We start from the raw sequence: 18,330 nt of genomic DNA on the forward strand, positions 1-18,330 counted from the left end.
TGTGTGGCTTAGGAATATTTTTTAATTTCATTTTAATTGTTAGTTTTTAATATATATGCATTTACATTGTATGTGTGTGTATGTATAAATGCATTCATTAGATTAACGTTTACAATATTATAACTTGTAATTTTGTATTGTCTGTGATCATTAACACTTAAAACTTGTAAAACTCTATTTCAAAGTTATTTAAACAAAAAAAAAATCGTTGTGTAGACTAGGAATCGAACTCGCACTTTTCTACACGAGACGCAGAAGTCTTAGAGTCTGAGCTATGGAAACGACACGAAAGCTTTCATTTCTGTGCGGAGTGTCGATCTAGTCATGAAGATCCATTGTCGATTTAACTACACGATTTATGTATATATTTATCTTTTATTTACGTACTATTATCATATTTTTGCAGTTTTTGAAGTGAATTTCGGAACGATGCTAGTAAGAAACCAAATAGCCTGAATTTAAGTAACTCAATATTCGTTATCTTGTGTATCAGTGCTCTGGTCTCTGATCATGCGCAGTGTCTTACATCTGAGACTTAGGAATATTCAATCGTCTCATCCTTTTCTAGGGAAACTGTACATACTTGCAACTAATTTGAAAAAACTGTTCGCTATGAATTAAAAACGCACTGTGATGGCCTGAGTTCGTCTCGTATGGAGAGACGGAAGACTAGTGTACCTCTCATTACGAACCGGATTGTACACTGACGCACAGGTAAACAAAACTCAACGCACCACCTCATCTGTAAACAAAACTCAACGCACCACCTCACTCTATACTCCGTTGCACTGTAACTTCACTTCATTCTTAAGTTTTACAAAGGCTTTAAAGAAATGACAATTAGCCACAACAATAAGTATTACAGGATGTTAAACGGAGTAAACGCTGGTTCGAGTCTTCATGGAATAAGAAATTTTCTCATGAAGTTTCGGCCAATGTATGGGACCGGTACTCACCCAACATCGTGATGAATAAGGGGGAGTTACAGTGAATGGCGATATCCAGTTCCGCGAGCAAGCCACACACGTCTGGGGGATCATCTTGCTAATCACATGTTACTCCCGTATTGATTGGATGATAATTCTCCTCTGCTGAGGCATGTGGATATGAGGCTAGCATTCGGCTGGCAGGTCTTTGCCCCTTATCGGCTGTGGCGCATAGAATTATTATTATTATTATTATTATTATTATTATTATTATTATTATTATTATTATTATTATTATTATCATTATTATTATTATTATAGGATGTTAAATTATAATAAAAAGAAGTATCATGCGGTACACTGAAGGAATATAAAATATAGTCATATACAGAGTGATTCACAAGGATTTACCGTCACTTATGGGGCTTATTTCCGAAGACATTCTGAGCAAAAAATGTCATATAAACATGTGTCCTAATCTCAATGTTTTCAGAATTATACTAATTTGAAGTTGTTAGTAAAATACTATTATTCTTTAGTTTTAAGGGTAAACAAATATTACAGGAAAAGAATGAACTGTTCGGAAGTATCATTTTTTTAATTAGCTATTATTTCGAAGCTAAAAATGTGTTGTGAATTCTATAGTTGCTTCGTACAGATTTTTTTTTTTTTTTTTCAATTTTTAACTACAAAATTAAATTTTTCTTGCGCATTTATCACACAATTGTTACAAATCACGCCACTCTTGTAAATTCTTCAAGATTGTACATTAGGATACATAATTAAACTGTAAAGAATCGAGTTCCTGAAGTCGTACGATTTGTAACAATTTTTGTGATAAGTGCGTAAGAATGATGTAATTTTTAGTTGAAAATTGAAAAACAAAATCTCTACAAAGCAATTAACCAATTTTAAGCTTGAGAACAACAGCCAATTAAAGAAATGATACTTCTGAATAGTTCATTCTCTATTTGTAATAATTTTTTACCCTTAAAACTAAAGAGAAAAGGTGGGGGAGAATCCATGTGTTTCTATTGTCGGCTCTGTCATCTGCTCTCCGGTTCAAAATGGTGACACCACGATTCGTCCCCAGTGACAATACGGGACAGAAATGCATACTCTTCCTCGTGATATCGTTGCAAGTGACCAGTGAAGCAGCCATTCTGTTTGTTTTTTGTTCCTACATCAACTGATATGGAACCCATTGCGTGCAGATTTTTCGGTAATGGAGATGCTTCGTAACAATGACGTGTACAGAACCGTGATTTATTCCCACCAAATGTCGAAGTTCTTCCACAGTGATCCGTCGATTTCCCCGTATATGACCATCATCTCAGCAGTAACAGCAGGAGTGATGGCACGATGAGCCTGTCCTGACCGAGCATCGTCTTGCAATGACACGCATCCCTCTCGGAATCTCTTGTACCATTCCAGTACGCTGACATGACATGCTGTGTTCGCCATAAACAGCAAACATGCAATTATGGATTTTTCATCCTCCTACTCATTCAGCAGTCAAAAATCGAACTACACCTCGCTGTTCGTCTTTATCTGCCTCCATTAATAATGTTGGACGAACACACGTATCCCTAACCTCACTTCCAGCACAAACGAACGACTAGTGTTTAAATAACACTACATACTTTAATCATGCTACATTGATACACAATTAAGACGAGTTCAAAAATGTAACACAATGTCACCTTCCCAATCAATAACAACAAAATGCAAAATGAATGCCATCACAATGTGCCGTTTGTTGTGGTGTCCCATTAATCTTGTGCATTAACTTACACAAAACGACAACGACTGACGTCCGTATACATCGTGTGTTGTGTGTTTGCTCTCTTAACATGTAAACAAACCACAACAATTGTTGACGCCACAATCCACGTACAGTGGCCTGCACGTTCTCCGGACCTGTCGCCACTCGACTTCTTCCTGTGGTGAACTATAAAGGACAGTGTGTATCAGAACATTCTGACAACACCAGACGACATGCAGCAACGCATTCAACAGGCTTGTGTGTCCATTCAGCCAGCAACATGCCGGGCAGTCATACGGTCTTTCGGGGAACGCCTTCGAATGTGTATTAATGTGAATGGTCACCATTTGGAACATCTTCTGTGACTCTCAAAGCATAACATTATCACATTGGAAGTACGTTTTTGTTTCGTTTTGTTGTTATTGATTAGAAAGGTGATATTGTGTTACATTTTGAACTCGTATTAATGTGTGTGATCAATGTAACATGAATAAAGTATGTAGTGCTATTTGAAAAATTGATGACATCACGTGTATTTTGTACCATAATGTAGTTACATGCATCAAATCTCCACACTCATGTTAGCCCCTCGTTCTAACAAAACGCTCAAAAACAAAAATTCCAATACCTAACTAAACAAAAAAGTTATAATAGGTGCACAAGATAAATGATATATATATATATATATATATATATATATATATATATATATATATATATATATATATATATGAATTTGTAACATAACAGGATTTAAATCTCTATTAACTTGAGTTGAAAACTTCAATGTGTTTCGACATAAATGTTCGCTATGTTTTCGATGTAAATCTTGGACCTTTGGATATAAAGTCTTAAATCATTTTATACAAGTATACAATATATTTATGCAATTCTCATACATCGATGCACAGTACATAAGCAAAATTTTTCATCACCAAGAATATTCCCTTTTTTTGGGGGGGGGGGGGGGAAGCAACTGTACATTTAAAATTTGTTTAGGTTTCAATCTTACCACACATAAATGCAAGCTTTCAATGTTAATCCAAATTTACAGCTTATTTTAAGTGAACCTTCTATATAGTTTATACAGGGACATCATTTTATTTTTACTAACATTTCTAATATTAACCTGGCTATACCTTTGGATTAATGGTTGAGAATCGGAAACACCGTTTGCTACCCCTTTCCACGACTGGAGTTCGATGATACTGGCGTAAAATACAAACAAATCACTTTACTAGGTATAGGAGGGAAGAAAAGTAGTTCATACATTTACGTAAACTAGGAAATATCGCGATTTTCAGTTTGATAATTTCCATTAGGTTTTTCTTTAATCAAAATACAGTACAATATTAACAATAAATGTTTTTATTCACGAACTGAGCTATCCATTCGGATGTATTCATTATGCAGTGTATATTATACTATCTACAGCACATTAGCGTACAATATAGAGAATGAAGTTAAACTGAAAAATAATCATAATATGGATATTTAAACACATGTGTGAAAATGGTGGCCGTTCAATTCGATACAGGCTTCAGTTCTTTTTTGCATATTATCGCACTATAGACTATTGTACCTAATTCCAATTATCGCACTATAGAATATTGTACCTAATTCCAATTATCAGTTTCGTCCTTCGTACTAGCAGGACGAATAGAAGAAATAGTGTACGCACTCTGTGAGTTTATACAGATCCGCCGCAACGCGGCGCTGTTACTGCTAAGCGCCCAGAGCTCTGTAAGCGCCAGCTAAGCGCGGACTCGGAAGGAATTCACAGTACATGTTACGCTGAATGTAGTCCTTTTTAAAAGCAAATTTATTCCATTTAACCCGGCTATTCGTAACTTAAGAAATACCTTTATAGTCTCTTATTCATAATTAATAGTCTTCTATCAGGTATTACTATTACGAACGTTCGTAACAGAAAATACAATGGGATCTGAAACGTTGTGAAAGCAATTATACGTTCAGTATTTAAATAATCTTTTCGTAACAAGTTGCGAATTCAGGGACAGAAAAACCTACGAAATGCTAGTAAATAAAGAGTTGAATGATATTTTACGTGCCTATAAATGAATTAAATTACTCACCATGATTAGTTGCCTGCTACCTTTGAGAGTTTGCGAGATGACTTGACGGATTTACGAGCTTGTAAAAAATCTTCGGATTTACTTTGTCCTGAAGAAGAATCGGCACTTTAAATAGTGGTAGACTAATTTCGGAATAATATCGATGATGTGTTCTCTGCAACAACCTGCTCCCGAAGACTGGATCGAAAGAGCGTCAAGATAGATCTCATCCCACATTGCACTTGCTGAGCTAATCTTTTCTTTAATTTTCAATTCTGTTTGAATAAGTACGTCATACACAACTTAGGAGGGATAGTTTAAAAAACTGACGTTCCTACCTGATCGGTAGTCTTTGATTTGGGTGAGAGCTGCACAATGAGACCTATTACATTCCTGTCGAAGGGCACAGAGTGTACACGCAATAAACTTACAGGAATGATTTACTACATAACCGGTCACATAATACACTAAACATGTCAATCAACGCAGCAGGAGTGGTATTCACCAACTCGGGCACAACACTTTCCCAGTATTGACCATGTATTTTTTCAAGAATAACATTTTTTTATTTTATACAGGTTTCTACAGATTTCCTAACTGTCTTGTTGAGTAATTCCACATTTCGCGCAAATGTTCGCATTTGGTTCACAAACGATGTGAGTAGTTCATCATCACTTTTCATTTCAGAGTTTCCAGCAATGTTAAGAAGGATCTGCTTCGTAGTAAATGCATATGGAGGAAATCTATCGTCGAAGGATGGTCATCTGAACTGAGTGAAGACAAAATTCCGAAGTGATGTTCCAAGGGCGAGTTTCCCTGTTAGGATATATTTGTATCCTTTGCTCCGGAGCCATTCGCTCATTTCTAAGGTACTCTGCAAGGTTATTACAAAACATTGTTGCAGCAGACGCAAATGTGTTGGTTGTAGTTGTGAGACACTGAAGAAAATTAATAAGGAATTAGTGATCAGAAGAGTCTTCATAAAGAGCCTTAGCAGAAATGTGTGAATTTAATGCGGCGGCAATACAGTTTAAATGCCTTGTAAATTCTTCAGTGCCCTCACTGCCTTCGAACCCGATGACCCTAATTCTCGATAAAATTTGAGGCCTTTGGCGACCTGTTGCTAAGAAGTTGGAACGCGAGTCTGGTGGCATCCATTCTCTTAAAGGACGAGAGATATAAATGAGCTGTTGTCAAACTTGGGACAAACCCTACACATTCGCACATCCAGATAAGTCTTCCTTAAAAAGTCTCCTATAAAAACTAAAATTGATATTTTTCTCCTTGCAAGAGAGTTCGATTTTATCATGGAAATAATTTCTTATGCATTTCAGTATGTGCACAAAATCTGAGAATTCCCCTATCTTTCTTTTTTGTCGGATTAGGAATATAGTATTATGCTGGAAATTTTTTCCATTGATTTCTAAGACTTCCAGGCCTTTTTATTTGTTTCACTGCCATCACAAGTGAAACCGACTATTCTCGTCCCAACTGCTTCTAATTGTAGTATAACTTGTATAAGAATTTTAGCGACAATGTCAAGTGGAGTAGCGTTTCTGCTAGCGTAAATAGCAATTGGTTGAATCCAATCTTGCATAAATACTAATGCATGATTTGCTAATTGTTTCTTTTGAACATCAGACGTGAGATCTCCGAAATCAACAAATACGTCCACTTTAAGGGAATAATTATTAAATTGAATTTCTTCTCTGAATTTGACCTCATCGAATATTACCACTCCGCAACGTTTATTTTCATATATTTCATCATATCGGTAAATTAGGGAAAATGTGAGGAACAATTCTTGGTTGTAATTTTCAACGCACTCGCGGTATTTCTGTCTTATGACGTTCTATATTAAAACAGTCTGATCGGTTATTTACCGAAAGCTGCCTATCTTTCCGCGGAATCGCTCTGGCCCACTTTCCGAACTCATCTTTTTCTTTGGGAGATGAAAAGAAATGTCTTGTTACACTATTTCTACTGTATTCCGATCTATAACCCGGAACAAAACAATACGAAACTTTTGTAATTATTTTGTAAACCACCACACAATATTCTTTTGTCACTGGTTAATTCAAAGCACAACAAATTGAAGACATCAACAACAAAGCACATTAACAACTCCTAGCAACTTTCATCATTAAACGCGCGAGAAATATATTTGCGAGGTATCTGACTTCAGACAACAGATGACTCCTAGCGATCGAAGCGCCACTAGTTATCAGGTCCGCCACCGACAATGGGAAAGCATAGAAGTGCGTACACTATTTCTTCTATTCGTCCTGGTACTAGTAACTCATGTTGAAATAATTCTGTACCTACTCTATAAAAGAGTACCTTACGTACTGTAAATTCAATCTTCACTTCTGCCCGATCCGAAACGATAAAATTACTCAGACATGCTATCTATTGTCCGTCCAAGTGGTTTTGTCGCAGGAGGGAAATCACGTGACAATTAATTAACGAGACCCTTTTATTTAAGTTATTTTAAACAGTTGTATAATATTACGTAGACGTCCAATTCCTAACAGAAATTAATGTTTTCAGAAAAGAGCTAAGACTGCCCAGTCACTAGCCTTTACAGAGGGGCGAGCAGAAGCGGGTAGGGGAAACCGGGATGCAACATAGGCAAACGGACGACAGTACCTGTGCGAGAATATGATTCAATATTGAAAGCTTTTTCGTCACTGGAAAACGCGAACATATTTCTGGAACGTACTATACTCACTAACTCAGTACTGATTGCGTTTACTATGACCGTAAGGTGACTTTGTATACGCTTCGTTCTGTGTGGAGAGCGGTTGGAAGTTTACTAGTAGAGGGGGTGGGAGTGAAGTACATTCAAAAACTCAGGTACAATAAAAATTGAAGTAAATATAAAATGATGTCCTTGTATAATTATATAAGTGAGTAGCTTAATATCAAAGACGGACATCTGACCTCAATCGAAATTTAGACAGCTTTGGTTTTTTATACAATTTTCCATGGTCTTTCCAGTTATAGTGAAACCATATGCAAACTCTAACACTACATTTATAAAATAAATTGTGTTAAATATTACAAAGAACACTGTGAATTAAAACATTACCTCTAGATCAAAACTATGGAGACGACAGATGTCCGTCTTTGATATTAAACTACTCAAGTCTACAAAATATGTTCAATTTAAATGCCTAATATGTTTCCGTTCCCTCTGATTGAGGTTCTGGTTGATATGTACAATCTTAGGCAAAAAAATTAACCGGCTCCCATACGCCAAGTCCCTTCGGAAGACTCTGATTGAATCCGTGAGAGCTTAGGTTCACAGTACGACTCGGCTTTGTTTTTCCTTTGTTTTGTTTATTTGTTGCTTTTTCTGTCTGTTTATAGGTCAAGTGTTATGAATAAACTAAAACGAACATATATTTAAGGAGTAAATTAGGTGTAAAGTAAACATCCTTTCCATAGTCGTGTGAACCAGGCGCTGCTCGAAGTGGACTTAGACAAATTCACGCTACAGGAGAGCGGTCATTTTTTTTTAATAAGACTACATCTATTATCAGGCAGTACATCTCACTTGACGTCCTTGACGATGATATGTGTCAGAGAAAGAACAATAATTGTTTGTAATACTTCAGAAGTCTGATTAGTGAAATATGTTACTAGTCAGTATAGCTATATATGCAATGGAGGGGAAAGGAACTGGCCACCCTACCCCGTTATCTCCTGGCTTAGTTGCCTCATGAGTGATGCCTTATTTGTGTCACTTAACAGGTTCAAACCTGTCTTCGGACAGTTGACTAAACAACAAAAATGTTTTCGATGAAAATGTAAACTATGCTTAAATGTATATTTCCGACATGTTTGAGTGTAAATCTCAGTATGTTTTGGCTGTAAATGTGAAGTATATTTTTTGGATATAAATGTGCACTTTGTTTTGGATATACTGTAAATGTGAAGTATGTTTTGGATGTAAATGTGGAGTATGTTTTGGATGAAAATATAGAAGTAGGCCTATGTTTTGAATATAAATCTCAAGTAGGCTAATCTTCGATTTAAATCTTCTGTGTTTTTGTACAATTCTCCAATAATATAATACATATTATGTTTCATTTGTCAATTTATAACATGTTCGAATGTAAGCCTTCTGTAAGTTTGAACGTAGATCTTCAACAAGTTTTGAAGTATTTAAATGTTCCATTTTCGTGCAAGTCTTTTTATATGTCTATTTATTATGTTTTAAATCATGGGGAGATATGCAGGTTTGAGAACTGAAAATTAGTCAAATTCAATATTGTTTTTTCTCAGCAACTAATGATTCTTTCACCTTGTAATTTGACATGCTCAGTATTCAATGTTTCTGCAATTATAGACTATTTTCAGATTTACTAAAAGTTGCATCATTATGAGCAATTATCATAACAAAAAAGTGGCCGTTTTTGTGCAATAATGTGCCGTTTTTATTATGATGTACATAAATATAAATATTTCTGAGCCATTCGTGTCTATTCCTGAATGTCAAATGAACAATATGAACTACAAACTTTGAAACATCTACAATAAAAGTATTTTTTTTTCTTATGAAAAGTTAAATATTTACTGTTTTTAGGTAATTTTTTTTTATAAATTATAAATCTTACAGCAATAATAGTAGTTCATCTTGTTCACAAGTATGAAAGACAGTTGCATGAAAAATTTTTCTGCGTATCTTAAAAACTTACCGAGTTATCACAAAAACGGTTTTGAAAAATATAAGTTACGGGAAATGAGCGTTAAATATAGCTTATGTGTGGAGAGCTAAATAAGCGCACGCTCACACGTTTATGGTCATATCTACCAAAATACTGCATATATCGTAAAAATTCCTTCACTGACATAGGCCTAAGGATAAACGTCCAATCTTTATATGGAGCGTTCAGAGCACAAGGGACTCAAGTCCACTTTCGGTCAATTGGGAGATATTTCGTCCTTACATACCTTAGATGAGGCTACTTTCAGAGCATAAAAGAACAATGTCCTCACAATCTTTGCAATGGTGCAGATCTTTAACATCACAATCATCTTTAATGGGCAGTTAACTATACATAAAAAACTTTAAGCCTAATTTTCTGAAAACTTGTGCTCTGAGCGCCCCATATATAAAAGATATATTGAAAAATGACTTTTTTACCCTCAAACCTTTATATCACCCCTTAAAGACGCGAGTTCCGACTATTCTGTACAATGGACAGAATACCAATTTTAAAATATTATGTCGTTGTACAAATGGATCCGTAAGTATAGCAACACAAAATGAAACTCCACAGACACATAAATTTTGGTCTTATTGTTCCTCGGATATGACTATAGATTTCACTTACCCGAAGTATCCCACACAACGAAGTGAATCCTGTAGTCGCCCACTGTGTAGGTGCATGCGTACTTCTCGAAGCCGGTTGGGGTATACACCTGGAACAACGTCAACAATCATCAAGTGATAATTTAATTGTTTCCCTGCAAAACGCTCCATCAGGTCATGAGTGCCGCCGAGCTGAAAGTTACAGCGAACAGCTACATCGATACTAGGTCAAGCCTGTGTTTACAACTCTGCTACAAGTTTCTAGAGCTCGGATTAAGTATACAAAAACAACTGCTGAAATATGATGCCTGAAGATAGATAGAGGATGATGATGATATTTATTTTATCACTTCAACTAAAGTAAAAAGTCAGATCGCAATCTACAGACTGGATTACGAAATGTGGCACAATAGAGTATCTAATAAATTTCATTAATATAAGAAAAGAATAATATATATTTCATTCAATATATTATATCAGCTGGTAGCATTTGGTAATATAAACACTTACTCGCATCATCATCATCATCATCATCATTTGTGTGTTTCAACTGGTTTTATGGCTTTTCATTACAGAAATTAAACTTTCCAGATGAAGCTCATTTCCGACATACTGCTGTGTTTGTAATAGCCAGCAATTATTGAACTTACAGATTCAAAGTCGGCTGTTTCAGTTCCTCTCCTTAACTAACATTCGAATGCATTGAGGAGACTGATATTTATAAAACTTAGTAATAGTCTTGCTCTTCCTCGGAGCATCGTCTTCACTGTTCCCAACGAGCTCTGGAGCCTTGCACGTTTATCCTTAACATTAGTACAAAGCAAGTACGAAATTTAAATGGCAAACATTTATTTTTAAATGATGAAAGAGTGATGGAACGGAGAAAAATTCTCTCCGGCGCCGGGATATGAACCGGGGTTTTCAGCTCTACGTGCTGATGCTTTATCCACTAAGCCACGCCGGATACAACCCCGTCATCATGTGATGACGCAGAATATCTGCATGTAAATATCATATGTACTTCGGTACATCAAAATATATATGATATGCGTAATAAATCACTTTGTGATTTAAGACGGCGCCCATACCGTCGGATCCCGGCCAAACAGTCACTCATCTGAGTGCACCTCAACACATGTATGGACTTCGGTCCTGCGTTCATAGACATCTATGACGTAGTGCAGAGGGCGGCCACTAGAGGGAACCCAAGAGATGGAGCTTAATCTGAGACGATTCTAAACGGCGTCGGGGTTGTATCCGGCGTGGCTTAGTGGATAAAGCATCAGCACGTAGAGCTGAAAACCCGGGTTCAAATCCCGGCGCCGGAGAGAATTTTTCTCCGTTCCATCACTCTTTCATCATGTGATGACGCAGAATATCTGCATGGAAATATCATATGTACTTCGGTACATCAAAATATATAAAATATATATTTATTTTTAAGTTTAACCATCCCTATTATAGTTCACAGAGGTCGAGAGAACAACGGAAGTTTAAGGCTGCCATCCTTACAACGATCGGAATTGATAGCAGTAGGGATGCCATTCCTACGTCCTAGCAGCCTTTATCCTGCTGGTATAGAAATGTTAAAACACTAAGTGAAGCATAGGGAACAATTACTTACTTGTCCTATCATTTGTTTTCTTTTTCTGTTATCTTCTAAAAATCCTCACCCTTAAAATGCATGACATATTATAAAGATCCCCAGACAGTTCGATAACAAACATGGGGTATATTTTCCTATAGTTCATTCACAGACACTGATTTAAGAAAATGTACTCAAACATAATATCACTATGCACAACAAAACTTATGATTAGGTAATATCATATAAATTAGTTTTTATTTTCAGTCAATCACTTATGTTCAGATGGCAGAAATGGATTCTGTTACATCAAGATACAATATTAATATATGTCACGAATATTTTCGACTTACTTTCAAGTCATCTTCAGGTGATAGTTTACTAACAAAACAAACATTTGAACATGGTGAAAAATATTTAAACACATCTATAATACACAAATATATATATATATATATATATATATATATATATATATATATAATTAACTATTTATTTGTGTATTATAGATGTGTTTAAATATTTTTCATCATGTTCAAATGTTTGTTTTGTTAGTAAAGTATCACATGAGGATGACTTGAAAGTAAGTCGAAAATATTCGTGACGTATATTAATATTGTATCTTGATGTAACAGAATCCATTTCTGCCATCTTAACATAAGTGATTGACTGAAAATAAAAACTAATTTATATGATATTATTTCACAAACTTATCTGAACTCAATATGACTATTAAATTTATGATTAGGTGACAATGAAAGACAAGAATTTTTTGTTTTAAATCTTCACCGTGAAGCGCGCAGTTGTAACAATTATGTTGACGTTTTCTTCTCTGTTATAGGCATATTCACGTTGTTTATTAATATCACTAAAGAGATTATGTAAAAAAATGAGCTATATTCAATATTCATGAAATGTTTAAACAAAGAGATATGTATGGGAAGTAATGAACATTGTTCAGAGAACTATCAAAGGATGGAAAGAAGTTCATCATTATCACTAAAGCATTTGCCCTCTTGCCATAATGATAAACTTCTCTTCATCCTCTAATAGTTCTCTGAACTTTATTTACATCACCTCTTTAGTGATATTGATAAACAACGTGAATTGGTCAATAACCGAGGAGAAAACTTCAAAATAATTGTTACAACTGTGCAGTCACGGTGAAGATTTAAAACAAGAAATTTAATGATTCAAAAAAAATTCCTTGAAATGGAATCGTTACGCTGAACTACTTGCAGCAACTTTTACTCCTAGTGTATGTGTCTAGTTACACGTCGACGTCGATTTTGGATTCGATAAAACGACGCCCTTAACCCTTCATTTTTTTCTACCTTAACTCTTCCATATTTTAAGGTACTCAAATGACTTGCCTTGCGTCATGTTTCTTATTTTTATTTTTACAATAATTCTGGATGAAGATTTAAAACAAGAAATTTAATGATCCAAAAGAATTTCTTGAAATGGAATCGTTAAGCTGTACTACTTGGAGCAACTTTTACTTGTAGTGTGTATCTAGTTACTCGTCGACGTCGAGATTTTGCATTCGATAAAACGATACCCTTAACCCTTCATTTTTATACCTTAACTCTTCCCTATTTTAAGCTACTGAAATGACTTGCCTTGCGTTATGTATTTTTACAGTAATTTTCACATTAAGCCTAAACATAAAAAAACAGTCAATCTTTGTACATTTCTATTGAAATACCTAACTATAAAGAATTTCTCCGCTCCATTCCATATTAAAAACAAGTACATATAATTCGTTTACATAATGTAGGTCGACCGGGAGGCGCGCGACTGGCGCGAAGGTCATACAGCACGCGGCAAATCGTCTCCCGCATGCTTTACAGTTCAGTTGTCTATCTGTAGGAGTCGTTGTGTTGACATTAGATTGTGTGTTATGCTTCTGATTGTGTTAGTGAAGTATTTAGATTTATATTTAGGAGTCGTTTTTTGCTGCTGTTGCTATATGGAACGGCAACATTAAGAAATCTTCTTTTAAATCGTCTTTTTACCTTTCCGCAATCACTTTTTTTTTCAGATAAGGCTCTACCAAGAAAATCTTTTGATCTAATGTAAATTTCTGTGGTGTCATGTGAACAAGCTAATCTAAACACTTCACTAACACAATCAGAAGAATAACATGCAATCTAACGTCAACACAACCACTTCTAAATCTGAACACTTCACTAACGCAATCAGAATAACGTGCAATCTAATATCCACACAACCACTCCTACAGAGAAACGGAACTGGACTTCCGAGGGTCGAGAGACAGTTTGCCGCGTGATGCATGGCCTTCGTGCAGGTCGCGCGCTGCTCGGTCGACTTACATTACGTAAGCGAACGCTCTGTAGTAATCAAGAAATGGAGTACACAACACTAAAATTACACAACCTTGAGCTTCAAGTAAAAGTCAATGTTCATTTATAACTACGTTGAAAATAATAATTGCACGCACAGTTACTGTATAACAATGTTGTCTAGATATTTTTCCATAATTTATTTAATATTTACCTCTCACTGGCGATAAACTACTTTTTGTTGCGCCAATATGTTGCCAACATTAACAGTTGTTTTATGTTTTTATTGACAACATATGTTACCAACAATGTTACGCTGACGAAAATGCGCCTTAACACGAAAATATTTCTTTTAACTTTAATGTAATATGAGTCGCCAATAGCACCCACGCTTAGACACGTGATGAGCCACATAGTGTGGGTTTGTAAGTTTGACCCCGGTATGTACTTTAAGAATCGATTTCTGTTGTACTCTACAAAAATAATTCCTACTTTCGAATTATAGGACATACATAGATAATGTACTTTCATGCTGTAGAAAGTCGACTTAGAGATTTTCATTGAAAAAATTTTTTGACATTCCTGATTTCGAAAAAGTGATTTTAGTCACGCTGCCTGTCTACCTGCAGCGATTCCTCATAAACTATCAATCACATTCTGTGTTCATTATACAAGTCCATTTATCCGGAAATAACGCACATAATTTTTAGTTAGAAAAACGAAACTTGATTTGAAATGAAAAACACTATGGCGAATCATTCCAAATTAAAGGTACCGGTAATTAATTTTATTACTGATATTTTGGATTAGGTAGAATAAATTGCCAATGAAACGATCCAGTTTATATCAAGCAAAAAAAAATCCAATGATAAACTAATTGTTATTAGTGACCGATACAATATCTTCCAAAATATTAAATTTATTTAGCAAAAATATGAAATAAATATATCAATGCTAAATATATTCGTTCCTAAATCATTTGGAGCAGGTTTAATATAAAATAAGACTTTCCATGTTAACAGTTTTGTCTATATTTAATACACTACCAAATAAAATACGGTACAATAAATATGCATCATTAAACAGTTTTTCAGCATCAACAAATCCTTATCTGAATGCAAGGACTAGGTAACAATTTTTTTTACAATGAAGAGAACAAAAAGTGGTGATGGTGGTGGTGATGGTGGTGGTGGTGGTGGTGGTGGTGGTGGTGGTGGTGGTGGTAGCTATTAAAAATCACTTGTATAGTCCGGATCAGCTTATTTAATACCTTAAGATTATTTATTTATTTATTGGGTTATTTTACGACGCTGTATCAACATCTAGGTTATTTAGCGTCTGAATGATATGAAGGTGATAATGCCGGTGAAATGAGTCCGGGGTCCAACACCTAAAGTTACCCAGCATTTGCTCGTGTTGGGTTGAGGGAAAACCCCGGAAAAAACCTCAACCAGGTAACTTGCCCCGACCAGGAATCGAACCCGGGCCACCTGGTTTCGCAGCCAGACGCGCTGACCATTACTCTACAGGTGTGGACAACACCTTAAGATCGATAAAAGTCACATAGGAGTTATTGCAGGAACAAAGACGATATGCTAGTAGATTATAGTGATTTTCTAGCTCCCAGATTGAATTTTCTTTTACCAACTTTGTTTCGAATTTCGGGTAATGACAAATATTACAACTCGCAGTTGTTTTCTAACTGTTATGTTGGAAGCAATAATTTCGGTTTGCAGCAAAGGAAACTGATGAAAATGCAAGTAGCTCAGCTTGTGAATTAATAATTAATTAGTAACACTCGTATTAATAATAATATTAATATCAATACACAATGCAGTTCTGTTGCGTTATGATTCCAATTCAACTCTATATTCAGGTTGGCCTAAGTGTAATTAAATAAGAAATAGCTTATAGACCTACTTGCTATGAAACATGCATGTGGCTAATGGACAGAAATATATTTCACATTTTAATAAATTTCTTTCGTGTTTAGATTTTTATTAAATTATCCAAGAGAGAAAATAGCATGGTAGCGACTTCTCCAAGAAAGAAAGTGCTTGTAAATATTTTCAGCAGGCTATATACATTTCAAAGTGGCATTCTGTTATCAGAATGCGTACTAATCATTCCACGTAATCAAACTAAATACATTTTTAGGTTAGGTCTCATGAAACATACAGTATCTCATGAATCATATAGTGTTTAGTCAAAGCAATGAATTTCATGTTGCCAGACAAAATAAATTTTAATATTAGATCATATTGATCATAATTACAAACATAATGCGAGAAGTCGAGGAGGAAAATAATTATATTATTTCTTAAATTTTAACCATTTAGGAAACACCTCGCAACGTAAAGATAAGATGTGGTAAATAAGTAAGACATTGTTACTGTTAATACAATATTATTATTATTATTATTATTATTATTATTATTATTATTATTTCAGTACGTAGAATTGTGATTTTACCCTCGTTGGTGATATCTGGTATTAGTTGGCAATATTGAAGAGACGGCCAAAATAGACTTTCAGGAACTATACTTACGTGATTCTCACTACAGAGTTGGACTAGTGAATAAGTGTACAATGAAAAGAAAATTATCTACGGAAAAGTGTATTTTTGTACTTCAGAATTGGTGGAAACATGACTACAATTATTAGAGTAATGTTGGGTTATTTGTGGAATGTTTTCCAAACACCGTACCTCCATCTCGACAGGCATTCACAAGCTGAATATAAACTGTCTGAACAGGCTGGGTCGGTATTGAATCTTTCTTTTTCTGGTAAACCTATAACTTAATCTATTAATATACAAGAAAATATTGACGTTATTGTACAATATTTTGTACAGTCACCTGCAAAACCAGCACGAAAAGCATCCCATGAGTATGACATACCGTACCTAGAACAAGCCTACAAAGAATGAAGAAAAATTTGAAGTTGAAGCCTATTTTATTTAATGCCTAAATGAAGATGATCCTGATATTCGTACAGAATTCTGCGAATGGTACATAATACAACATGAAGGCGATGCCAATCTTTAATTACCTCGAAACTTGAACACCTGCAACCAGTTTGGGAGAAGATAATATGGCAACAAGATTACTGCACTCCTCACTGATTATGAGGAACTTCTTGAATGAAATGTTTGAAGAATGGACTGGCAGACGTGGTATCACCAAATACCTTACTATAATACCGGACAGCTAGCAGTTCTGCGCGCGAACGGCGCAGGTGCTGCTACCTAGGCGACAGGGTGTGCTGAAACCCGCGAAACAAGCTGTAATCTACTATAATGTAGATTGTTGCTGGGCTAGTAATTAGTTCTATTAATAAGTGCTGTGTTAAAATGTTAGGGAGTGTATGTGCTGTTTATAACTGCTATAATTACAGCATTACAAACTGCTCCAAATCCTAATTTCAATTTCCGAGGGATCATAAAACATTCTTTAGTAGGCCTAATGCCTTCGTCTTTGTGTTGATATAACAATAAAAATTAGCTTTTTTATTTAGGCCTAATAAATTAATAGAAGTTAAAATGTATTGGAAATTTTAAGGTTTTATCAAATTAAGTTGTATTGTTGTCCACATGCCTTTACTAATTATTTCAAGCATCAGATTACTACCAATTACATCTTTGCAGCTGACAGCAATGCGAATATAATGCGTTATTGTAAATTCAGTCTTAATGTCAGAATTAATTTTGTCTCACTAAAGCTAATAAAAAATATGTAACAATTAATTACGGAAAGTAATACGAAGTATGCATTATTTCTCATCATATGCAGCTTTGATATAAAATGATAATTTTGCATTAAATACTATTCAACATTTGAAGATCTCCCTCAAAGAACGTTGTATATCATATGCAAAAGCCGTTGATATACAACCTTCTTTGAGGGAGGTCTTCATTTCTTAAGTGTCTCATATATTATTCCACATTAGTACCTCACGTTTTAAAATTTAAACAATAGTCCGATTCCTGCTATGTTAATATTTTTATTTATAATGTCGTAATACCACACCTCTCCGCTAGATGTAAGCTCCGCAATATTTCGCACTCGCGTTAATGCTGCTAGTATACAGCTGTTCGGTATTATTATAGTAAAGTATTTGGTATCACTGAATGGCCTCTTCGTATGCCAACTGACTTTTCAGTGCGGGGAATAGTAAAACGTAGATTTTTAGTTGGTTATTTAACGACGATATTAATATTAATATTATGGTTTATTTAACGACGCTCGCAACTGCAGAGGTTATATCAGCGTCGCCGGATGTGCCGGAATTTTGTCCCGCAGGAATTCTTTTACATGCCAGTAAATCTACTGACATGAGCCTGTCGCATTTAAG

The 18,330-nt window shown here is 35.1% G+C and overlaps 1 protein-coding gene across 1 annotated transcript in view; it reads right to left on the reverse strand.

Moving 5' to 3' along the window:
• Window positions 1-18,330, reverse strand: part of LOC138701523 (rho-related GTP-binding protein RhoE-like) — a 180,017-nt gene that overhangs the window by 67,338 nt on the left and 94,349 nt on the right. The window contains exon 2 of the mRNA XM_069828500.1: window positions 10,109-10,196. Coding sequence (XP_069684601.1) covers window positions 10,109-10,196 — 88 coding nt within the window. The remainder of the gene's footprint in view (window positions 1-10,108; window positions 10,197-18,330) is intronic.

This window comes from Periplaneta americana, chromosome 6, assembly GCF_040183065.1.
Source record: "Periplaneta americana isolate PAMFEO1 chromosome 6, P.americana_PAMFEO1_priV1, whole genome shotgun sequence".
NCBI lineage: Eukaryota > Metazoa > Arthropoda > Insecta > Blattodea > Blattidae > Periplaneta > Periplaneta americana.